The 27,436-nt window shown below is 28.2% G+C and overlaps 1 protein-coding gene across 1 annotated transcript in view; it reads right to left on the reverse strand.

The window, feature by feature from the left end:
- LOC123292530 (lutropin-choriogonadotropic hormone receptor-like) overlaps window positions 1-23,470 on the reverse strand; it is a 68,450-nt gene extending 44,980 nt beyond the window's left edge. The window contains exons 1-6 of the mRNA XM_044873243.1: window positions 23,281-23,470; window positions 11,407-11,537; window positions 7,826-8,316; window positions 2,770-2,844; window positions 2,198-2,275; window positions 1,726-1,803 (exon numbers count right to left, since the gene is read on the reverse strand). Coding sequence (XP_044729178.1) covers window positions 1,726-1,803; window positions 2,198-2,275; window positions 2,770-2,844; window positions 7,826-8,316; window positions 11,407-11,537; window positions 23,281-23,470 — 1,043 coding nt within the window. The remainder of the gene's footprint in view (window positions 1-1,725; window positions 1,804-2,197; window positions 2,276-2,769; window positions 2,845-7,825; window positions 8,317-11,406; window positions 11,538-23,280) is intronic.
- Between the last annotated feature and the right edge of the window lie 3,966 nt (window positions 23,471-27,436).

Raw genomic sequence — 27,436 nt, forward strand, 5'->3', positions numbered from 1 at the left:
TTCAGTCTCAACAGGGAAAAAAAGCCCCGGCATTTATATTTGAAAATATATTAGTTTTGTCGGAGGTGGCAATATTGCTTGAAAATATAATTTCACCTGCACCGGTCACGTAGAAATTTCCTCATTTTCCGTAAAACAATAAATATATTTTTCATTATGTGGAATAGTGTAGAATAAATAGTTATTTACTCTAGAACAATACAAGCTCTACAATCTATCCTAAGGGATTCGTTTACGTATACCACAAATCTACAATGGATATTTAAATTGGTCATACGTGTATTTTTAAATTGATTGAAAATATTTTTTTTAACAAATATTGGAATTTATTTTTATAACACCTAAAACTATAGATTTCAATTTACACAGAAATGAACAAATGTATGTACTCATTTCTGATTAGTTACAAAAAATAAAAAAGATTAGGCAGAAAAATAACTAGCAAATAAATTTTAACAAACTAAAATGCAAATAATGCACATGTGAAACTTCAGAAACATAAGACTATAATTTTTTTTTCGAACAAATCAATGAAAAAATGGGTCTTTCAGACATTTTATAATGTTCTTTTGATACTTAAAAGATTAAATTTATTTCATAACTGTAAAAGGATGTTCAGATTGATATTTTGTTTTCAGTAAAAGTAACGTTAATGAAAGGAATAGGTATTAATTATTCAAAGAAAAATTTCAAAGTGTTCATTCATTCGGTATTGTATTTCACATTTACAATTTATTGCTTTTGTAAATAAAAAATAATTAATTAAAGACTTGAGGGAAAACGAATAAAAACTAACTTTTTATTTAAAAAATTAAAATATTTTAATAGTCAAGAAAAATTAATCTCAAAAAAGCCTCAATAAAAAATTGTTAATATAACAAAATTTTGAAAGTTTACGTCTCTGTTTACTACTAAAACAGAATCCAAAGTATTTTTCACTTACAAAATCTCTCAAAACTTAAACGAATAATTTGTGATGATTTTGTCAAATCGTTTATATGTACCCACTTTTCTATCTATTTTTTTGAATACCCGACAATAAAGAGTTTGGTAGCCATATTTCTGTATGAAGAGAAATGGGTGGTAAAATTTTGCTCCGGAAATCTTTGATGGTGGAAGCACAGATAACATTCCATAATCCATAATAATCATGAATAATAAATTAAAAATTAAAAAAACACGCTTTGAGAAAACTGAACTTTGAAGTTGAATAAAAATAAGTTTTAAAAAAAATAGAAAAGCACGCTAAAGCAACTAAACTAAACTAAACAAAAAGAAAACCGGCTTCAAAAGAAAAACTTTTCCAAAACAAATTAATATCCACTAAAAAGTAAAAAAATAACGATAATATAATGTAGTTAAAATTATTGTTATTTTTGGAGTCAGTGTCAGCCAAGCTAATATAGCAAACTGTTCTGTCAGAGTTGTTTCCTTGGCTGACACCGACTCCAAAAATAACAATTATTTTAGCTACATTATAATATCGTTATTTTTTTACGTTATAATATCTTATACCTTATTTCACCCGACTATAAATATATATCATTTGATTAAAAATGAAACAAACCACAATGTTACATTTACCTAATTATTATTTTACAACGTAACTAATTATTATTTTACAAAGACTCTATTTAAGACCAATAAATTATTTAATATTTCGAATAGATTTTTAAATATAATTTTTTTTCAAACACAAAAGAAATTTATTCGGTTATAACTTACATCATTTGTAGAATAATTCCAGTGTGAAATAATGGTGATAAATCTGGCACTCTTTGAAGTCCACACTTCATGATTCGTCTGAAAATAATAAAAAAAATTTATACTTTTTATAATCCCAACTTGTATTATTCATATATATAACAAGTAAAATTGAAATTAAATGCAAAAATTTGTATATATATTGTAGATACTATAGTATCTGTCTCTTTACAATACCAGCATTGTAGTAAAAGACATATTTCTTGCCGTAAAAAGGTCGAAATTTCGAAATTTAAAAAAGTTCCATACTGTTTATTGTATTTATTCTTACTGTTTTTCGAAAGTATAGCAATTTTTGGAGATGTACAGAGTATGAAAGATTTTTATAGTCATCGTTTTAACAATATTTAGTATTTTATACATCAAGAAAAATAAAATTATACCAGAATAAAAATATAATATCATTTTATAAATTACTTTAAAATTAACTTACAATGATCGAAAATGCATCGGTTTGAACCCTTCGAATAATCCATCCAGATGTTTCAAGTGAGGACAGTATGATATATATCTGGAAAAATAATTAAGTTAGGTAATGTGAATTTTCCGAAAAATTTCTTTGAATACCTAATTTTAATATCTTGTGAAATACATAGCCTACATAGGAAATTGCTTTCTATCCACTTTTAATTAAATTCCATTTACTACTATACGAATTATAGAGATTAATTGTTGTTAAGAATTTTTGTGATAGGTTCATTCAATCCTGACGGACCATTCGACATAAGTATCAGTGCATATATTTACTTCATTCAATTTCGAATGTGCATAAAACGATAGATGTTTTCTACGTATTCTACTAAGTGTAAAAATTCTGTAGAGGATTAAAAATATTCTTTAAAGGACAAAAATTAGTATCGCAGCTTTTCTTTACAGATTTTTAAAGTCTCGAGCGATAAGGATCCAATTTATTCTCAAAATATGGCACATTTTTTGCGAAACCTGATTCAAGAAACCATTATGAGGAAGTTAGGTCTAATAATATCGCAATGAACTAATACTTACATTGAGCTTAATGCTCTCATATCACTTAAAGTTCCGATTTCAATTCTGTGCAACTCCTTCAAATTCGACAAGATTCTGAAACCAACGAAAAAATGTAATTAGTTACGAAAAATATATATTTCAATTTATAAATTCTGACGAAAGAACGTTAAAGTTTTTATCCGTACTACATACACCAATTTCCAACCCTCTTAATCAATTTGGGACGATTACACTGCAGTTCAAAGCCATAAACACCACGAAAAAACATTCCAGCAACGACATAGAAAAAGCAATGGATAACCTGAGAAGTCGGTAATTCTAAAAGGTACCACCTAAATACCAACTCAACCCGATTTTCAACCGCCCAACTCAATTTTGGAAGGTTGTAGCCACAAATTGATATGGTTAAAGCTAAAAACAGCTAAGGTATTCAAATAATTTTTTTATATGTTCTTAATAATAGAGAGATGGTTTAAAAACAAAAATACTAAAAAAAAGTAAAACTCAAAAGACGAGCCCATTAATCAGAAGTTCCTTTAGTTTTTACTATACATCAAACTAATATCTGGCTATCACAAAACTTCCTGACGCTCGAACGAATCGAATGTCGAAAACCGCATTCAAATCCGACTTATACTGTTCAAATTTTTCGAGCTTTGACCGTTTTAAGAGTTTTATTTCTGCGACGTTAGTATGTTTTCATAATCTCATGTCTTATCAAAACAAACACATTATCAATGTTTTTCTCAATTATTCTAAGTAAGCATTTCATCAAGGTTTTCTTTTTTTAAATTTGTATTTTGTTTTTATTTCATTGTAGCATGTAATCGAATTAAATTGATATTTTATTTTTTAAATGTATCAAATTCCCGTCTGGCATATTGAAAAAAACCAATAAATGCGTAAAGTAACAAAATATAATTATTTCTAAATGTCAATAGGCTCACTCAATAAGTCATTGCGCATGAAATTGAAAACGATTAAATGAAATTGAAAATACAAATTTATTTTTAACAATTTTCGTTTAATTATTTCAAATTTATCAAATATTGTAAATACCTATTATGAAGTAAATACAAAGAAATCGCCACCAGAATCGAAAAAAAATGTTTATCCCCAAATCATTAACTTAATTCAGATATCAGAATTTGATGAACTTTTTTCGAAAATCTTGCTTGTTTTTTTGTTTCTTATTAAAAATCAAAGTTAAGCAAATCAGTATGGGAATCAGGTCTATACTGATTGGCGATACATATCTACAATACTTCCCGTGGATAGTCCTATTAAATACTGTAATATATTTCGTATACTAGCATAGAAACTATGTGTATCTGTCTCTTTACCATGCCAGCATTATTATAAACGCCATGCATTTCTTACCGTGTCGCGTGTACCAACTACAAAGTATACCTCTTCAAATAAAAAAGAATTATCCAAATTGGTCTACCCTGTAAAAAGTTGAATTGAGATAGATGATATCATGTATTATGAAATTAATCAAACGAACTCAAAAAATGTGCATCAGTTTATTTAATTTTAATTCGATTTATATCACAAATAAAATTATGTGAAATTCAATTAAAATAACAGAAATGCCAAATGAATGGCTAACAATGTTATCGTCTACGATCACGAAAATTATTTGATATTTTCATATGCATTTTTACATACAATCAAAATGGTTGTTGAACCATGTTGAACCAGGAAGCAGCAAATAACTGTAGTCTTGTAGATACTGGCAGAAAATTTCAACAAGTCACTGACGACCCTTAACAGAACGAATCTTGTAAATAAAATGACGGTGTCTATAAAATTACTCCAGATAAATTTTACTCTTACTTTTCATCTTATATTGTCAAATTATAACATAATTCACCATCAAAATTGAAAATATATTTTTTTTTCAATTTGTGTCCCCAATACATCCGTGCTCATACATCCTTAATTAGTCGAGAACACAACAGTTTTTTTTTTTTTTTAAATAATTAATTAAAGTTTTAAATTTAATTTAAAAACGTTTTTTTTTAATTTCCACCGACTAGTTTTGGAGAAGTCTATGAAAACATATCATTCATCTACCGTTTTACCATATGACCAATGTTAAAAATGCGTACTTTTGAAGTTATTTATTTATTTAAATAATCGATCAACCCCCTTTAAAATTTTCAGAATTGATTGAGACTTAGGCCAACTTTATATAAAAAAATCAAGCAATTTATTTAAAATTGCCTTAATTTAGAATCTTCAAATCTTAAAAAACTCATTTCAAAAGGATGAAAGTTCAAATCTACTTCGATATTAACATAATTTCTCTTTATATTAGTTCATAAAATATAGTCATACGTCATTGACAATATAAACAAGAAACAACAAAAGTATCCATTTTCACAGCAAATAAATAAAACAATAAATAAAATAGATATTATAATTATTTTAACACTTTGTGCAAATAGAAGAATACAGAAATAAACCTTCAATAATATCAAATCAAATTATTAAAACTAACAAAAACTAATCATGGTAATTAGGTAGTTTTAGCTAATGATGTAATATTATTTAGATTAGAAGATTATACATTTTCCTATTGACATCCATTTCGAAAATATCTATATCTATGAATCTGTTAATGTAATATAATTATAGTATAATTCATTCAGAAAATAACTCATGACTTTTTTTAGTCATACGGTTTATAGGAATATATCTTACTAGCTACGCCCCGCGGTGTTACCCGCGATTAAAAGAGATTTTGAGAGATTTTATCGTTATTGTGAAAATTAATCAAGCCTTCTTGAGAAAAATGCGGTGAAAATCTATTTCACGAACTTTTACAAAACCTTTTAAAAAAAACAAGGTTTACTTTGTGCTATCCCATAGGAACCGTGTATTTTTCTGAGATAAACACCCTGTATGGCCTTCAAAATTTCAAACCGATATTCCTATAAAGAATGAAAATATGAGGGTGTCTTCAACTAAAATGGGACACAGTGTAAAAGGTATGAGGTTGTTGCTGGCCGACATAAAACATGACTCATGAACAGTTTTTTTCTATTTTTTTTTCCTGTTCTTCTATTCACTCTTTCTAAAAATCTTCAAGTTGATATTTACTCAAAAAACTACAAAAATTTATCAACTCACACAAAAAATATATCCGTGTTTTTACAACATTATCTACGTAACATAGTAATTCGTTTTTTTTTTTTTAGGGAAAATAATGTGTTTCTTTGACAGAACTATGGTCGTTCAACGTACATAGCATTATAATAGAAGAGCCAGGCCAAAAAAAATTCGTTCGGTTTCGGTTTGGTTATAGTAGTTGTGTACACACAAATACTGCGGTCAGTCAAACGAACGATAGAACAGGGGTCAGATATATACTATCGTAACAGTTAAGTTTTACGTGGTACTAAAATGAATTTAGAATTATAATTTATGATTGTCAGTCAGTTAGGTGTAAGAACAGGGATGGTCAGTCAGCCCTCATTTATGAACAACAAATCAACAGATTGACTGATGATTTCCGTGGTATTTAAATGCATTTTCAACTTTAATAAATTCGTTTAAATACCACGGAAATCATAAATGAATCAGGAAGGGACTGACTGACCAACCCTATGCTAACACCTAACTGACTGACAATCATAACTGTTATTAATATGCAATATACAATCTGTATTACAATTTTCAGCTTTAGTAAATTCATTTTAGTACCATGTAAAGGTTAGCCGTTTCTTAGTTCGCGTGACTAACCGCAGTATGTACGTATACACAACTACTATAACCAATTCTCAAATTATCAGCTTTAGTAAATTCAAAGAATTATTTTTTACCCTGGCTCTTAATCCATTACATGGATACTCGTATATAATACATCGTACCATCATTATTTGTACAACATATTAAATATTATTATTCCACGTTAGTAAAACATCAAATGTCAGTACTTTGAAAATTTTATAACAACATTTCGTGAAATTCAATTACTTAAAAAAATATTACAACCTCAGATACATAGAAAGTACTGAGACATTAATAACAGAAAATATATTAAACAATACAAACGTAAACAATATATGTTTTGATTAAGGAAGTTTATATGCCACCGTATTTACCTGGGTGTGTTCACAGGGAAACAGTTTTTTAATTTTCAGAAGAAAAAGGAAAATTAAAAATTTTTTGTAAAATTCTGAAAGTTTAAATAAAAAAAACTTTTAACAAAAAGAAAACCGACTTCAAAAGGAAAACTTTTCCTAAATGTATTAAAATGCACTAAAAAGTAAAAAAATAACGATAATATAATGTAGTTAAATTCTTGTTATATTTGAAGTCTGTGTCAGCCAAGCTAATGTAGAAAACTGTTCTGTCAGTGTTGTTTCCTTGGCTGACAACGACTCCAAAAATAACAAGAATTTAACTACATTATATTATCGTTATTTTTTTACTTTTTAGTGCATTTTAATATATTTTGGAAAAGTTTTCCTTTTGAGGTCGGTTTTCTTTTTGTTAAAAGTTTTTTTTATTTTGTGATTTTTAGTGAATCTGAAGTACACTAACTAATTTATCACTAAAAAAAGAATCATCGAAGTGATACTGAGCTATTCGTCCTCTTGTCGTGCAAACTTAATGCAAATTTAAGACTTTTATGGTTTTTTCATGGATGTCGTTGTCAGAACTGTACCAAAATGAAATGGGACCAAACGGGAAGCACCAGCTTTCAAACAGATAAAGAATCATCAAAATCGGTTCACCCAGTCAAAAGTTCTGAGGTAACAAACATAAAAAAAAAAATACAGTCGAATTGATAACCTCCTCCGTTTTTGTTTGAAATCGGTTAATAATAACACTAGTTTACAAAATAAAATAAAATTCATGTCCTTTTCATTTCTTTTCGTCTTTAGTGCCCTTGTAGGCTTTTTTTGTAAATCCAAAAATAAATATTTATTCCATTATCTAAATGAATTCGGCCAGAGATTGAAAAAAACAACACATTTTTCTTAAAATCGAATATTAAAGTTAAAATAAATTGATAGTTTTCAAATAAAAAAATAGCAAAAGATCTAAGTGGAATACTTACAAATCTTGTAACGTATGCTTGTAGAATTGTAACGAGTCCTTGGTTAAAACACGTATATTAGAATCAATAATTGTTAAACGATGTACATATTTATTTAAATACTTTGGTATTTTATATAATTTATCACCAAAACACACACATTCCGTTTCAAACGTTGATAACATAAATATATTATCATGATAATATTTATGATTGTTATCGTGATAATTATGATTTTTTGTTATATTCCAACATTGGCATGTGGATCTTAACGTTGTATATGTTGGATGTATTAATTTATTATCAAATGTTTTTAATACATTATCATCTGCATTATCACTTAGTATTGCTTTATCACTACTATCTTCATCACTTACATTATTTAAAAAGTCATCAATATCATCATTAACATCATTAAAATTATTTAATTCATTATCATTATTGGCATCCAGTATTTTTAACACTAATAATTTACATAACACTAATAGAATCCATCGAGTTCTGTTCATGGTCTGAAACAAGAAAAATAAATACAATTAAATACATCTGAAGGACTTTAAAATGTACTTGAAAATTAAGAATATATGCAAGGATTGAATAGTACTAGGGATTTCAATAAAGCTTTATAAATACATTTTTTTGATTAACAAAGTTTCCAAAAATCGCAAAAAATGTATAGGTCATCGGGCTTTTTATTATTATTTTATCGTTCAAAGTTGGCTGAAAAAATGTTGTATCATATATTTTATCCTTTTCAATTGGATATTTCTATATCAAAAAATCTAAAGAGTGTGATAAAAAACTATCAAAAATATTTAGACAATCTTGTAGTTTATAATAATACCATAAAAAATATAAGCTTGCCGATGATATAAAAAGAAAATTTTAATTTAATTATAAGTTCATCGAAGATCCATTATTTGATGAACACAGACGACTATAGTTTTTCTTCTGTTACCAATTTCGATTGGCTAACAGATCGGTGTAGATACTTATATTGACTTATCTGTTCATACTTGATAAGGTAATTTCTCCAATCTGTTAGTTAATCGAAATTAGTCTCAGAAGAAAGATAATTTAATTACGAAATTAATGGTATAGGTATATAAAAAATTAAAATTAATTAAATTAAAAATAACCTTTTTCGATACTTTTTGATAGAAAAACTATGATAGACATGTTTAAAAATCAAAAAAATTTCAAGAAAAAATAGGTCTCATCTGGTTATCAGATGGGTGAAGATCGACCTTATAAAGCCGTCTTTAGACCATAATCGTGATAAGGTATTAATGAAGTTCCAATGTGTGAAAAATGTGTGTTTTCTTTTATTAAAAGTATATCAATTTGTACTTTTTTTTTCATTTGTATAAACACAATGACTATTATGTGGGCAATATATAGCTAATAAATAAATATACAAAAAAATAAAATGACATTACTTTCAAACTCGCAAAGAAAAGTATGTAGTTAAAGAGACAACCGTTTGAAAATTAATGAATATGGAATTTCTGTTTCCCCCATTTACAAATTAAAGCAATCCCAATAAAAATATTTCTTGATAAGTATATTGCCTATACTTAACGATAGTTTTCTTTTTTATTATTTATTTCGGTTTTTTAACTCGGTTATAGCTGATTTCCAGATTATAGGGCCAGAGACGGTGTACCTTTTTTTTTTTAAACGGAAAGTTTAAAGATACTCTCAAAAATGAAACTTTCTGTGTGTTGGATACTCGTTTATAAATGAATTTTGCATTTTTATTCAATTATTTTCTATTTGAACTTTTAATGGTGCCTGAATCTGCCCCGATCCATCCTTCAGACCCTAACCAGAATTCCCATGAAATATGTATACCCAATTTAGATATACAAAACTATTATGACAAATAGCTCGTTTTATAATCAATCAAAAACTAATTTCCACAAAAGTTTCAGAGTTTGATGGGAGGACATCATGTTCTGACATTAGATTGGATTAGTTCTCCGGGTAAGTTTAATAGTCAATGTAGTATGTAGTTTAATAGTATGTAATTTTCCGTGCCTTTTATTGCCGATTACCATGAAAAATATTCCAGTACACAAACAAAATTTGTTTCTATTCGATATATAAATTTTTGATGCGACAGTCTCTTTGACTATTAATAGGCATTTATTTGAGGTTTATTCGATACAATACACATTACTAGTATCTTTTTATATGTTATAGTTTGTTATCAAGGTTAAGTGAAAATCGATTTCCAGAATAACACTTACTCACATTTATCTTAATGAATAGACAATTACAAAATAAGTAAACATAACATAGATGATTTTTAAGTTACTTTATACTTGATACTGTTCAAATTTTCGTAAACAACACCTTATAGCTTGTGTTTAACATATAAATTCACTAGATTCCCATGATACTCGCTGACATAGTTTCTTTCTATGGGTCCAATCATTAAATTAACCTGATTTTTATACTTTTTGGGTCAAAATTACCTTATATACTGAGTTTCATCAAAATATGAAACAAAATTTTTTTTTCCGATTTTCTCGATTTTTTCAAAGGGGTACTCCTTAAAAAAATTCCAAAAAATCGAAAAATTTTGTTTATCTTCAATTTCGATAAAACTCAGTATATAAGGTAATTTTGACCCAAAAATTACAAAAATCGGGTGCATTTGTTGACTGGTCGAATAGTTTTTGAGATATGGACTAAAATCGATCCAAATATTACGATATCTCAGAAACTCTGCATCCAATCATTAAATTAACCTGATTTTTATACTTTTTGGATCAAAATTACTCCATGCACTGAGTTTCATCAAATTCCCAAACAAAATTATTTTTCCGATTTTCTCGATTTTGTAGTGTAGTTTTATAGCTAGTATATACGTATAGCATGGGTAAAAAACCAATAATTTTTGATTACAGTGCTAGGGAAAAACTACCTTAACCGAAACTGTCAAAAGATTATCAAGGGATCTTTTCATGCAAAAGGTAACGTAATTAATGAAAATAAAAAGTTGTTATAAAAACGTATAATATATAAAACCACAGAGGAATACATTCAATATGTAAATAAAAAACATGTAAATATACTCTCATATATATTTTGTTGACACCCACCTAACTTTTAAAAATGATATAGTGAGATATAGTGACACACGGCCCCAAATAATGTTTAGTATCCATTAGGTACCATTCACTCGGGAAAAATATTGTTTATTTAAACTTATTATTATACTAGTCCGGTCCAAATTAGACCAAAAAATAAGAGTAAAGCTACATAAATTCCCACCAAGCTGCAAATCGGTAAAATTGTTTAAAATATGATTAAAAATATGATAATAAAATATACCCTGTTCATATGAAATATATATCAAGGTATAATAATTTTAGTCCCAAGTTTGTAACGCTTAAAAATATTGATATAGGTGTTCATAAACTCTCTTAGGTATCCCATTTTCATTTGTCCACCCGCCCGTCTCTCCGTCTATACGTCCGTGATCATGATTACTAAAACACGAAAAAAGATATCAAGCTGAAATTTTTATAGTGCGCTCAATACGTAAAAAAGTGCCTTTGAGTTCGTAAGTATTATTCGCGTATTAGACAAACAGATTTCGAACAAGCTAGTGTAACAGCAACTGAATTAGAATCCGAACTTGATACGGTATTTTTCAAAACATAAACGCGCTTAAGACGCATTAAACGTAGACCCGACGAAGAGGCTACTAATAATTCAATAACTTTAAAGTCATACTAAAAAATTTTGAATTCGAGTTTTTTAATGCTCTTTTGGACACCGTGCTTATGTTATGTCAATAAAAGGAAAGATTTCAGCAGGTGCAAGACTTTTCACGTTTAATTTCTTGTTTAATATAAAGAATAAAATAACTTCAATGAGACATTGTTCTATATTGCAAGAAAAGTTAAAAGTCAATATTAAGTCTAATATTGATGGAGATTTGTTGTGCGATATATAGTTTTAAGTTTGCAACACTATCTTGAAGACAGTCATGCAACATCAATCGAAACATTAAACATTTTGTTAATTTCGAGCAACTTTTCTTAGTAACATTTTGTCAACTTTTAAAAAGGATGGGTAGTTTACCCAAAAAAATAGTGATAACAAATTTTTGAATACCCTGTACATTATTTAGAAGTTAATATTTATACATACTTTTCAGAATAAGCAAAATTTTTTATAAAGAATGACTTTTTTCTTAAAATGCAAAATAAGAAAATTTCTATCTCTATCCGGGGACACACTGTATTATTATAGATATATTTTCTAAGTTTCAGCTTAAAACCTCTTTGTTATGTATTTGTAAATCCATTCAATTATTTCTATGGATGGATATGTTGCATATACAATGCAAAATTGCATTTATTATATTATTTTGATATTATTCTGTAAGGTCTGGTCATGTAGTTTCTATAATTTAATAATATAATATTATCAACAGTGTTTTATACAATTTAATATATCAACGGTCCAATGCCTACTAAAATTTCGAATTACTTTACCACTTTAATCAAATGAATAATTTTGTAGTTAATTTATGAAAACTAAGCGTTTTCACTAAATATTTAATATAATTAATTTAAAATCTACTGTTTTGAAATAGTTTATGTCGGTTTTATAAGCTTTATAACAGTGTTCTGTGTTTCTGTGTGTGTGTCTAAGGCATCGTAGCTCCTAAACAGATGAACCTATTTTGTTTTTTTTCCAAGTGTCGTTGACTATGATTTAAATGTGTCTTTTGAATTCGATACCCGAAATAACTAGAAAAAGGGCGATGATCTTCAAATGGCCAAAAGTAGATTTTCTTGAAACATAGCCAAAAACACTCTCTATTAGGACCTAGAATGTCACAAAAAAATCGATCACATCTGATTTTATGCCGGGAGTTTCTTTAAATATTTAATTTAATATTGTTATACCATGTATATTATGTTAAACATGTGAGGTATATTAGCATTTCTAATGCTTAGAAATACAAAATTTTGGCATACCAATGCCCATTGATAAAATCGATACGAAATTTTAAGACATTCACTATAGTTTTTCGATCTAACGCATCATTAAAGATTATGCCTTCGTTAATTATCGTTTTTAATTTTATGAACTTCTAATATTAAGGTAACTGAAATTTTTATAATACAAAAGTTATAGGAAATTAAGTATCCTTAATTAACTATCAAAGAATATGTGTTAAGTTCTAAAGAAAGCTTTAATTTTTTTTTCTTAAGGCAAATTTCTCTGTAATAATTAAATTTAGTAAAAAATTATTACGGAAATAAATTATAGCAAACTTTATTATCTACAATTTTTTTTATATCAAAATTTAAGTTTTGCTAATACTTAGTAGAGAAATTCTTCACTAATGGACTGTCCTTCTCTTTTTTAGAGAATTAGCGATTTTTGTTTGGTCCGGTGATTTAGGAGCACTCTGTATAGGAAAGTTTAAGCCGCATCACAAATTAAGCTCAAAGTCAGTATCATATAGAAAGGATACATACTTAATATATACATATCTATTATGTATGGAATCACTTTGTTATAGTATTAATGATAAATTATATGAGTAAATTTATGTATTGAAACTGAAGCATGTGCGGGATATTTAAGAAATTAACTCTGTTAATGAAACTCACTTGTTTATTTTCTGTATTTCCATTTTATACAAACACAATTGTAATAATAGTTGGTTAAAACTACCGGATTTTGATAATAAATTCGTTTAATTTTGGGAAATGGCTTATTTTTTTTAAGAGGTTTCTTTCGTTGTAAAAAATAGAGAGAAAAGGAGTTTTCGAAACAGTCTGCACGACCTTCTGCGGACTATTCCGGACTGTTCTTATCTCTGCATTATTTTCTTTGGTGACGTTTTCTTGAATATCTCTGCTACTATTGATCGGATCAAGACGAATGAAAAGAAATTGTATGTTATGAAGTTTTCCATCGATCATTGAATATAAACAAATAATCTCAAAATCTCAAGAAAACCGCATCAACCTAATATTTACAACTTTCTCTGATAATTTTTCCAAAAATGAAGGAATTGAGTTGAAACTCTGAAAAAAGATGTAACTTATGATCATAAAAAAGTGTGGTAATTTCTAGCGCGATACATATCCCCAATTTTGAAAAAACAAACTATTCTGAAAAAACAGCTCGTAATAAATTATAATCTGTGGTTTTGGCAGATTGTTTACATAGCGATTGACAAGTAAAGAGCCTAAATTACTTCCTTGGGGTACCGATTTATACACATCACGTTATGTTGAATTACATCCCTGATATGCCACTATAATTCGCCCTATTAGCTAAATTGGTTAAGGCGTAACAAATTCCGTCCGCGGTATGCTTAGGGTAGCGGGTTTCGATTCCCGCCTTCTTAACAAAATTAATTTAATTAATACTTGTGATGAGCTGGTGTAGTGCATGGTATATGCATGAAGGAGGTGCACTCAGCCTTTGAAATTGAGGAACTGATAAATGAAATTAACTGCGGAAAGGTGGTAAAACACATATATGGTATCACAATGGGCTCTGTAGCCTAAGTGTGTCCTTCGTGGACAGCCAATATAACCTAACCTAACCTATGCCACTATAAACATTGCCGAGATAAAAGTATTATTTTTTTTCATTATAACTTCGTTTATTTTGATTAACGTAAAATAATTGAAATGAATATGATCTTATTATGAAGGTTAGATAACAGGAAAATTTTCTAGTTAATTTACTCTAACATCGTAACAATGAATCATAATTATCTATTATTATAGTTTCATATGACATTAAATACCATTAGTATGTCTCAAATTTCTCATTTCATGGTTGAATAATGTATATCATCTATAAATTTGACTATGATGCCATTCATAGAGAGCTAGCTCATTGCTAATGATCTCAGATCTGTAATTATAGTCCCGGGTCGATTATCAGTGAACAAAACCTATAGCTAAAATATTTGGATAAAATTTTTTGATGTCATCGTGTTCGACATGTACATTTAGATATAAAAAGTGCATAGGTTGTCAATCAGACGTGATCTACATAAAACAGACATACAGTTTTTTGTTCCTAAAAGAAAATTTTCGTTTTTCATATGAGTAAATTTACATAAATACTTTGATAGTTTTCATATATACTGTTTTAAACGTCGAAGTCTTTGGGTTAGGCATGCTACTGAACTTTATAGTTTTTCAATATAAAAGTAGGTATTACTGGGGAAAAAATAATTATAAAAATAAGTATTGTTCCACATCTGTTCTCAACCTGGTAACACAAATTGCAATCAATAAAAATTGACAGCAAAAGCTGAATAATATACCTAACTCAGTGGTCGAAAACATGCGACTCGCGAGTCGCATGTGGCTTTTTGGATATAAAGCTGGGGCTATTTAGTTCCACACGTTCTGAATCGATTAACGAGGATTAGGCACCATTTCTATATCTCAGCCGAAGAAAAATAAAAATAAACCAACTATCTCACTCTAGCTTTCACAGTAAATCCTCTCAACACAAATAATAACTAAATAAACATTTGGAATCATTTGGAATTGATACTGGATGGGGTAATTATGATCCAAAAAGTATAAAAATCAGGTTAATTTAATGATTGGAGGGAGAGTTTCTGAGATCATGGGCAAAACTTCATTTTCAAAAGAGTTCCCCACCAAGGGTGGATAAATGAGGGATATAACGTGTCATTACATTACATTATTACATATCAATTTTAACGACAGTCATTTATGACATTTCTAGGTAGGATCAATGAACATTTTTCCAAAATTGAGTAAAAAAACAATAAGTAGCTCAATTTCCTTCGGAAATTCGCTAATAAAACACAACTTTCTTTTTCTCTGTATTTTTAATATTCTACGTATATTTTCTAGATATTAAAAGATTCCTTAACTGAACGAGATTCAGGAACGTATTATGTAGACAGTTTCTTTATTGATATACAACCAATGTATAAAAATAATCAGTGAATTTTTCTTTAATAATGCATGTGAAATATAATATAATACATACGTATCACATAAAGGTATAAGGAGTTTGGTTTCAAAAGACTTAACTCTGTTAGTTCTATTAACAGAGTTAAGTCTTTTGAAACTAAATATTATTCCAATATACTTATTATATTTTATTTCGACATGACCTTTTTCCCCAAAAAAAAACCAAGCATTTCTTTATATGAAGTTAAAAATTCTGTCTCATTTATTTTAAATTTATTTAAAATCATGTTATTTGCTATAACTATTAAAAATGACATAAAATGACTTATAATGCTATAATTAATTATACCAAAAAATAATATAAACTCATTTCAATAAAACATATACAATTAATTTCTTAATTACTAAAAATTATATTATTTATTTACAAACTGTCACCAACCGAACTCGAAATATGCATTAAGTTTAAAAATTCAGAAGTCAAAACCAGTTTAAATTATTATAATTTGAATATATCTATAAAGGTTTTATAAATATTATAAATATAATTTTCGGATTTCAGTAGTACAGTAATTTAATATTCATAAAAATTATGAATATATTATTAAAAATAAAAATAGCCTAACATTAAATGTTTTATTTGTAACAATATTTCAATTAAATTATAATTAAAAATTGTGACAATAATATAATTGCTCAATTCTAATATTGCTCGTAATAGTATATTTATTTTTATAGCATGCATAAATGTAATATGCAAGGTATACTATGTTTAGTCCCAAGTTTGTAACGCTTAAAAATATTGATGTTATGAAAAAAATTGTGGTATAGGTGTTCATAGAATTACCTAATTAGTCCATTTTCGGTTGTCTGTCCGTCTGTCCGTCTGCCCGTCAGTCTGACAACACGATAACTCAAAAACGAAAATCAAGCTGAAATTTTTACAGCGTACTCAGAACGTAAAAAGTGAGGTCGAGTTCGTAAATGAGCAACATAGGTCAATTGGGTCTTGGGTCGGTAGGAATCATCTTGTAAAGCGTTAGAGATAAAGCAAAAGTTTAAATGTAAAAATTATTGTTTGAAACATTTTTTCGTAAACATCACTGTTTACTCGTGAGGGCGCAAATTAGGCGTAAATTGTATAGTATGTATTATATGGGGATATCACTTATGAATGTGTGACATGTATGTATATGTAATGTGATCGAGTAATCAACACTGTCTATGCATGGTTTTTCAACAATTAACTGAGTCAATTGTTTGTTTTCATTTATTTTTTTTATTATAAAATCATTTTTATGAAATACTTTTAATGTTTTTGTTTTTAGTTTTTTACCAACCTCATTTTTGTAAAATTAATGATTTTTAATTGATATTTTTACGTCAACAGAAATTTTTAATTCTTTTTCAAGTATTTAGATACTTTGTCTTTCAAACATGTATCAATTAAAGTATTATTGCATTATAAATAAATGTTATAATTAAAGTTTTTCATCACGTTTTATAATGTGATAGGTTTCCTGAAAATGAATGTGAAAATTATAGTCGTGTCCTTGTTACTCTTACATTACCTAATGGATGGAATAATTTTGACAGTCAAAAATGCTTTACTTTTTCATATTGAAAATTTTAAAAGCTTTTTTTAAACCTATCTTATTAGGAATTTTTAGGTTCCTGCTTAGGAAAAACTCACAATGTTACCCCCTACGTACCCTACCTTTGCCTACGTATTCAATCGCTTTATAAAGCCACCGCTCTGCTTGAAAAACAAAGCTTTCATGAGCCATAAATTATAAACAGATTTTACAAAAGGGAAAGGACTTCCAGTAGAAAAATAATTTCATTATTCTTATAAAAGCTCCTCTAGTACTAACTTAAATTAATCTCAATCTTAACATGATTTATAGATGTAATTTCCATAATTTGTAAAAGAAACACAAAAAATAATTTATTAATAAATTTAAGTTAACTATAGGTATACGTAATCTTTTACGTACCTACGTAAAATGAACGTACCACCTTAATCAAGTAAGTGGTTATTTTTAATAATATATGTTTATATTTAAATACTGGATGATTAACCAATAGAACGACTTTTATTATACCTATATACTTCTACAAGCCATCTAAGCTCTCTCCAAAAATTTAACAGTATGTCCTAAGAAAATATTTTTGGTCTTCTACATTATCTTTGGTCTTCTATATGTATCTAGAAGCAATTTGAACAATAAAATTAAGATGTTCGACTTTATGATTTATTTGAAATGTCATTTTAGTAAAATTAAAATTAAATAAGTTTCTTTTAATATATGCCCCATTTAGATTGTAGGCCACTACATTTTTTTATCATAAAAAAGCTCACAATTCATGTGCTTTTCGCCGCCTACATGTGTTATTAAATTGACATGTTTAAGGCATAGATCTGAGAAAACGGCTCATGAAATTTGTAAGCCAGTATGTGCATTTAATTTTACTAATATTTCTTAAACAATTGTGTAAAAATTAGTTGTTTAAATTTTCATACCCTCGTTTCTCGACATGCTGGGAGAGGAGGTCACACCAAACGGCCCAATATTTTTGTAGGCCACTATTATTCTTTCTTATTATACATTCATTTATCTTGCATTTAAGAAAAAAGCAAATGGTTTCTCATATTTTTTCAATAGGTCGTTTTATTGACATGTTTTCAGTTTTCCACATTAAAAATGCCCCAATTTCAAAAGTTTTCGTAAATAAAAACATTGTAGGTTACACTGAAATGAAGCCACCCACGAAGTTTCCTAAGAGTGTCACGAAACCATACTCTCCTCTGTACTGTAGACTATAAGACTAACATAGAAAGAAAAACTTGTTGATACATCTATTATGCCTGTGTACGAATTTATATACCATAAGGTTACTGACTTTGTACGTATTCAATTCGATTCTCAATAAGGTACAATAGAGTACAGATATGTACATATATGTATTGTATTTTATTAGGTATCGTAATATTATTGTGGATAACATGCAAATATATTTCCAAATATAAACTGACGTAAATTGATACTCTTCAAATTTTCCTAACAAAAAAATGATAACGTATAAATTCGTAAGGTAAATAAATAAAAAAATTATATTACGAAAATCCTCAAATTACCTCTGTACATTCTTCAAATTAAATCCGAACAAAATTCATAAATAGTGGAGAGCCGTAAGATTTACACCTCCGAATCCGAGAATAATTAATATCGACTCTGGATGGCCAAATGGAAAACAGAATGTGAAAATATTTTCGCCATACCAGAGTCGGTAGCTCATGTCATTGAAGCATACGACCAAGATTTTTAGCGTAACTTTTCGGGCAAGCGTATCTACCACAGAGACATCGTTTTCTACACTTCACGGGGTAAAATCTTGGCTGCGTGCCTAATCTATCTCGAATTCGCGAAAAAAAAACGCAAGCTTGAATTAGGAAATGAACTTAAATAAAATTATTTAATGTAAAATGTATACTGTCGTTTAATTTGATTTGAAGTTGTAAAAATTTCATCAAAATTGGTTCAGTAGTTTAGAATCTAAACGTGACACTCTGATGTGTAAACAAACAGACATTTACTTTTGTAATTTTTGTGAGCGAACATACTAACATTTTACAGGTTTATTAATTTACAAATACAATGTAAAAAATCTTGGTCAAGGCGGCATATATTTTGTAAATATTCCCTTTATAGGAATGCACTGTATCGATATCACGAGCGAGTTCATACTCCGATTCGAATTTGGTCGATTTTCCGGTACCATCACCATCACCGTTTTTGAGCGCTGAATCCGTGCTTGCAGCTAATTCTTTTCGTTATTTAAAAGTGTTGGTCTTCTTGACTTTTGTGTATTTTGTGTTTCTAAAAATACTTTAATATTACTGTTTTGTGTATTCGGATACTGCTACAAATTTTGTACTTGAACGCGTTGTGATAAATTTTCTACTTTTAGTTTCAACGTGTTACTATAATTAACAATCATAATTATGGCGAAGCCGTACATCTGTATATTCTTCTATGTCTATAAAGTGACAATTAAAATCGGTAGATAGAGACTTCCTTAGTAGGATTATCCCATAGTAATATAAGAAGACATTTATAATAGCTATAAACGGTGTAGCCGTTGTAACATGTATATAGAGGAAAAATAAACATAATAACTAATGATCTGTGTAAATACAATTGATTTCATTCATTCATAATATTTTTATACAATAAGAATATTGGCAAATTCAATGTAATTTTGTTTTCAATGTTAAGAATATTTCAACATCGAATCAATCAATTCATTGCTCAAACCGACAAATGATGGCTGCTGACAAAAATTAAAAATATTTTTGATTTATTTATTACACAAGAGTATAAAGTACAATCTAACTTCGATAACACGAATTTTAATTTGATCAAAAATTCACATTACCAACTTTCTCATCCAATTGAACTTCTAGTTATCATAATTCCTTTGCCTTTATTCTCAATTCAAAGGCACATATTTACGAAATAGATATTGTTGAAAACTTGTTATTTATAAGGTTGTATGAATTTTTTTTTCTAATTGATGAGGAAACCTCCGTAGCCGCGTTGGGCTACTTTTGACAGTTGTAAAGCTTATTTCGAGTCACCTTGGAAGTGACTGCATACCATATAACTGACACAAAATGTTTTATTTTGCGTCATATTATGAATACTATTATGTTATTGGCTATAGTTTTGGGATAATTTTTTGGTTGCTTCTATATTTATCCCTCTGTAGTAAAAAATGTGCTCATAAAACTTTAAAAAAATCGAGAAAAACGCAAAAATAATTTTTGTTTTGGAATTTGATGTATGTCGGTGGATGGGGTAATTTTGATCCAAAAAGTATAAAAATCTGGTTAATTTAATGATTGGATGCAGAGTTTCTGAGTTATCGCAATATTTGGATCTATTTTAGTCCGTATCTCTTCGAATCATTACATGCACCCGATTTTTGTACTTTTTGGGTCAAAATTACCTTATATACTGAGTTTTATCAAAATTGGAAATACAAAAAATTTCTCGATTTTTTGCAATTTTTTTAAGGAGCCTTTGAAAAAATCGAGAAAAACGCACAAAAAAATTTTCTTTTGGAATTTGATGAAACTTGGTGGATGGGGTAATTTTGATCCAAAAAGTATAAAAATTTGGTTAATTTAATGATTGGAACTATAGAAAGTTACAATGTCAGCGAGTATCATGGACAAACCTTCATTTTCAAAAAAGTTAGAGTTTCCCACCAAAAAATTAAAATCTGAGGATATAACGTGATAGTCTAAAGGAGAAATCTCCCAGCAAAGCGATCGGGCATCTGCTGGTAAATGAATAAGCGTCAAAATTTTTAAGGATTAAAAATATTGATCGTTAAAAAAAAGTTTTTGTATACAATTATTCATAAAATGGTCATACTAAACAATTTCATAAATGAAAGAAAGTGAAATGAACGTAATAGCGTGTACGACAAAATAATGTGATTGCACTTTAATGCCTTAATGCCGTATACACCTACATGTTATATAAACTGTCTCGAAAATATACGTCAATGCCAAAAATCAGTATCCTTGCAATATTATTGATGTGTTTGTTTTTTATGATGTAAATATTGATGTATTCGAATCTAAATATAAACCATGCAATAATAACAATTTTTTACTTCAAAAAATTCATAAATTTAATAAGCTTTTTCACCTCTGTAATAAAACACATGATAGGTAATAACGAAATAGATCATGTTTACTACAAAAAATTTTATGAGTTTCAAACAAATCTTTACAATTTAAGGTCACTTGATTACAAGAATATAAATTTAAGCGATTAGTTTTCTTCAATTAATACATAGTATAAAACAAAGCCGCTTTCTGCTGCCTGTACCTATCAAGTCTCTATGTGTGCTTAGATCTTTAAAACTACGCAACAGATTTTGATGCGGTCTATTAGATAGAGTGATTCAAGAAGAAGGTTTTTATGTGGAACACATGCATAATATAGTAGAGTAAGGAATTGAAATAGGAGTTGAAAAAGATGTGCTTCAAAAACTTAAAAAGTTTTGCATCGATTAAGCTCAAATATTGACAAGATATACAACCAGCTTCAAGGATTGTTTTTATATATTTTTAACCTTCGTGGGTGGAAAGGTGCAGCGAGAAAATGGGGATGAATAATCGAATAATTTCAAATATACCCAAGTGGGATATCAAATAAAAGAGTATGATGTATACATTAGAAAACTGTAACCCCTACGCAAGGTGATATGGAAGGTGGGATTAAAAGTGAAAATGTTGCCCAGCAAAGCAGGTATTTCAGAGCTTGTTTTAAATATATATTGCAGGCTTGTGCACACGGGGGGTTGGGGACAAACCCACCCCTTTCCCAACCCCTTTCAAATTTACCCCATACAACGAGTTTCATCAAATTCCAAAACAAAAATTTTTTTTGCGATTTTCTCAATTTCATCAAAGAGGTACCCCTTAAAAAAATTGCAAAAAAAATCGAGAAATTTTTTATCTCCAATTTCGATAAAACTCAGTATATAAGGTAATTTTGACCCAAAAAGTACAAAAATCGGGTGCATTTGGCGACTGGTCGAATAGTTTTTGAGATATATATTGCGATATCTCAGAAACTCTGCATCCAATCATTAAATTAACCTCATTTTTACACTTTTTGGATCAAATTTAGTATCAAATTAGAAAGCCACTTAGTATCTAATATTTTGGGGTTCAAATTTAATGAGTAAATATTTACTTTGTCGTTTTTCAAAAGGTTGTGCCATTTTAATATTTTAATCCCTTTAATATGAAATCTGAAAGCAAAACGTACCTATGGAAGTAATAAACGATTTTCCACACCATTAAGATGGCTATAATATATCCCTCCTACTACTTTAGGTAGGTAGGTTTTTATGTAGTAAATATTGCGTTACAAATCTATTTTTGACACTCATAAATTTATGAATAACAATTTTCATATTCATAAATATATTTATTGAACCTGTCAGTATAAAAATGAAATTTGTAAATTGTAATAATTTATCGACGCCGAACATATTAATGCATATGTTACATATGTAAGTATATTGAATATGAGTACCTATATGAGAATTTTATATTTTGGATAAAATCGCAGTACTTCAGACTACTGACAATATTTTTCTGCATTAGATTACAGGAGGTATTTTTTATATAAATAGATTCAGTATGACGTACTGAAAGTAAATGCACAAAATCCTTAAAAAATATGCGCGGGAAGTGCCTCCATTTTAAGGAAAAGCGTTTTGGAATATGTCTCCATAACCGTGCACTCTAGACTTAAAATGGTAATAGTCTTTATTGTAGATACAGTAGAATCTCGATAAGTTAAAGTCCAAGGGAAACAAAAAATATTTTAAGTTATAGAGGTTTTTAGTTATCAAGGGTCTATGTTATTGAATGCATCAGAAGGATGGGATGTTCTAAATTAGGGAATTCGGCATTTTTTTGTCTTTTACATTGAAGATTTCCTCCTGATTCTTGTTTCTTCAAGATTTCAGCTTCTTTTTTAATGATGAGAGACAATGTACTCTCATGTATTCCAAATTGAGCCGCAACTTCTTTCCTTTTCAATCCATTTTTCACTGCTTCTATAGCTTTTAATTTATCAGCGTAGGTGAGGGTTGTTAGTTTTCTTTTTGTACTCATTTTAAGACAGTTTTATCACACAGTAAGTAAAGCGATGTTTCCAGAACAACAATCAAAAAACTTATGATGCAAGTAAGTCGTTGTCACAAAGCTAACCACCGCAAAGCTTTGAAGAATTTAGATAAAGCAAACAATAGGTAATGTTATTGTTTACGTAAACAAGTAAAAACGTGCAAGCAATAAATATCGAAACCATTTGTTTTGACACTCTTTCAAAATGACTCATTCACACAATTTTATGTTATAGAGGTTGTGGAAACATTTCTTTTAGTTACTGAGGGCCTAACAGAAATTATTTATTTAAGTTATAGAGGTTGCGTATTTTAAGCTATAGAGGTTTTGGGCTCTGATGGGAAGGGAACGTAGTATTTTTTGAAGTAATTAAGGTTTTTATGTTACCGAGGTTTAACTTATCGAGATTCTACTGTAATTAAATTTCCAGTCTTTTTTGTAAAAATTTTTTTTTTGTATCACTAACCGTTTATGACTTATACGACTATGACGATTTACTTATTGATTATTTGACCGATATGACATGTGTGTATGTGCTATGTGACAGAGTAATGAACACTGTCTATACATGGTATTTCAACAATTAGCTCAGTCAATTGTTTGTTTTCACTTGTTTTCCTTGGCTTCAATTCTCGCTGCCTCAGTATTTTTATTGGGGCAAAGAACAAGAATTTGTTAGAAAGAATATCGATATATGTGTGTGTAATAACAGTATAGCATGTGTACATATTTTTGGACAATGGATGCTAATATATTATTGCGTAATTTAAATTAAGATAAAATTTATATTTACCCTAATTATATTAACACAATATTTGAACACTGAAAATATCGTTATATTCAGGCAAATCACAAAATCAAATTTATTTATCACTATGTTCGATTTAACAATTTAATATAATTCGCATTACACAAGAGGTTTCAAATATACAAATAATACTAAAATATATTTCGCACTAATCTAATATTGTTATAAATATTTATATTTATTTTTCGTTAAAAAAAAATTTATTTCATTATTACAATTTGTTGATGTGTATATTATAACAGTGGTATTTAAATTACAGATAAAACTCATTCAGGCAATACCCTCCCCCAAATCTGATTCTGAATATCTTTGGCTTGCTAATTTCAAATATCAATATAGTTTTTTTGTAGCTAATGCAGTTAAAAACAAAGTAAAAATTACTGTGATAAAGACACTCAAGCAAGGAGGACCCCAATTTAATTTATACTACATTAGCTTGATACCCGCCCGTTTCACTGGACTTAAAAGTAAAAAACACCGCTTTAGAGCCTCCACCTCTCTTTTGTTCACAGTTTTCAATTTTTTTAAATGTAAAATAGTCATAATTCATTAAGTATATCATCTTTTATTTCTTAGGGTGCGAAATTTTGAAAAAATAAAGTATACGAGTTTCATCATTTTAATCTAGTTTATTTTATCGAAAAAATTTAAATCTTTTTGATCCATCGTCATAGGAGATACAGCATCCGATTTTTTATTTTCAATGGCCACAAGATTTTTTACATGTGAAAATAAGTATTCAAACTAACTCGGTTTATTGTCAACATTACCGTATTCTTTTAAAAAAGCTGTTCAAATTAAGAGCCACTAAGACAACGGATGAAAAATTCACCTCCGTTTTCATTGAAATGGGTTAAAATTTTGAAAATCACTGATTTACTGAACAAATTATATGAAGGTAGAATAATTTGGTTGCTAATTGCTAATTAAATGTGTTATTTACAATTAAAAGTGCAATATAAAATTAGGAATACTTATGCCAAATAAAGAATACTTAAAACCACAAACAGGAATTCTAACGTACAAAATTATTTCAGATAATACAAAGAAAAATTTTTATATTCAACTTGAAAACCTGCACGTTTATTATCAAATTTAATGTTAGAATTTGTAGGATATCAAAAATAAACAATAATGAATTATAAAAAATAATATAAATATGTAGTATTAAAAATTAATTAAATCTTACTCACTTTAAAAAAAAAATTGGTTTAGAACGATTTTATTAGAACGAATATCCCAACTAATCCAGAGCTTATACCGCCTACTGTGAAAATTATAATCGAAAAAAAGTAATGTAACATTCTAAGTAGTTTAATTCTAATCAGTAAAACGAATTTTAATGAGAATTTCATATTCTCTTTTAAACTCTACGAGATAGAAGGGCTGCAAAATACATAAAAAGCTCATTAAAATCACAGGACCTCCTTGAATATAGGTGTAAAGTAATAAGCTTGGAAACACTGACTGATGAGAAAGGTTAAGAGGAAGATTAAATTGAGCATTTTATTTGTTGCAATCATCGAGATGCTGTTGAAAATTACGAATTTTAATGAAAAAATTTTCTGTAATAGTGTCCCATTTTTGAACACAATGGATAAAAACTTCAGAACCCAACCAACTCCTCTATATAGTCGACAAACTCTACCCAACCAATTCGTAACTACAACAAAACTCCGGGTCTTTAAAATTTTCGATCTATTTTTCCGGGTCTATTTTGATTATGGCAGAAGAGACAAAAAAAAATTGTTCAGAATTAAATTCTCTACACCATTACCAATCGAATCAACTTAAGCAGGTTTTATCCAATTTAGCAGAGAACTCGTTTTCATAAAAACTTTATTTATATTTAAGAAGAAATATGTTGCCACTACCATCATGATCCAGCAAAAGTGATTTTCCCTTGAAATTTAGGTAGGAAATGATTTTCAAAGTAAATTTTTGGATAGGTAGGATATAATCTACAACAAACACACTTGAATATTAAGTATATTATTGATACAAAACAAAACACAATATTGATATATGATTTATTGGTTTTTTATTTTCTTTATCAATTTGTACTCATTATAATGTAATTTCAAATGCAAATACCAAAAATAATATCTAATAAATACTCACATAACTTGCATACATATATTATAACATTATGGGAACTAATTGCTAGGGACTTTAAGCTAATATATCATCTCAGTCTATTTGCAGTAAACAGTCTCATAGAGAGAAAAGTTTTATTTAGTGCGTATCTAAAAAAGGTTAATTTTATAAATATGGTGGGAGCGCAAATAAATGCATACTACATAGTAAGAATAGATATCCTTTAATAATTAATTGCGTTCCCACCATTGTTAAGGCATTTGCAATGATATTTATTTTTTTAAATAATAATTGAATATATCGATTGATTGATAATAGATCAGAGATAAAAAAAAAAGGAAAAAAATAAATAATTTAAAATTATGCACCTATGGGTCATACAGTACATTAAAGTCAACAGTTTTGAATTATTTTGTTTGAGTCAATATTTGTCGAATATTTTCCACGTTTATTTTAGAATATTGTAAGTGAATATCTTAGTAATAATTAAGAGAAAATGGTAAAAAAAATCGGTGAAAACAAACAATAGTTGAGTTAATTTTTTAATTACCGTGAATAGATAGTTATGATATTTCGAGAATCTTCCATAAAACCACATACACTATAGTTATACAGCTCATAGCTCGAAAACTGCACGTTAAAAATTTTTGTGGCCATGAGAGCTTTTGATCACAATGATGATACAGAGAACATTTTAGGATGGGTTAGAAAAAGTTTCACAGAAAGCCATTTTCCTAAGCTTAGCTGCGCTTAAAAGAATATCAGCAGATTCAAAAGTTCTTTCTATTTCTGTTTTTGAAGTACACAGAGCAAGAAAACTATTAGACCACTAGATGAATAGTTCTCGAAATACGGTGGAATATTTAAATTTATATGATTATCTGGCTTTCAAAGTACAATTTTGACATATTATGTGAATTCTATGAGGAAAAATACCAAGTTTATTTGGTCATTGAACGCCCCTATGTTCATTTTTAACACATTTTCTTATTGTGTATACAGATTGCATATAGTGGTCTAATTTAAAAAAAAAAAATTTAGTCAGAAAA

This window comes from Chrysoperla carnea, chromosome 2 (genome assembly GCF_905475395.1).
Source record: "Chrysoperla carnea chromosome 2, inChrCarn1.1, whole genome shotgun sequence".
In the NCBI taxonomy this organism is placed as follows: domain Eukaryota; kingdom Metazoa; phylum Arthropoda; class Insecta; order Neuroptera; family Chrysopidae; genus Chrysoperla; species Chrysoperla carnea.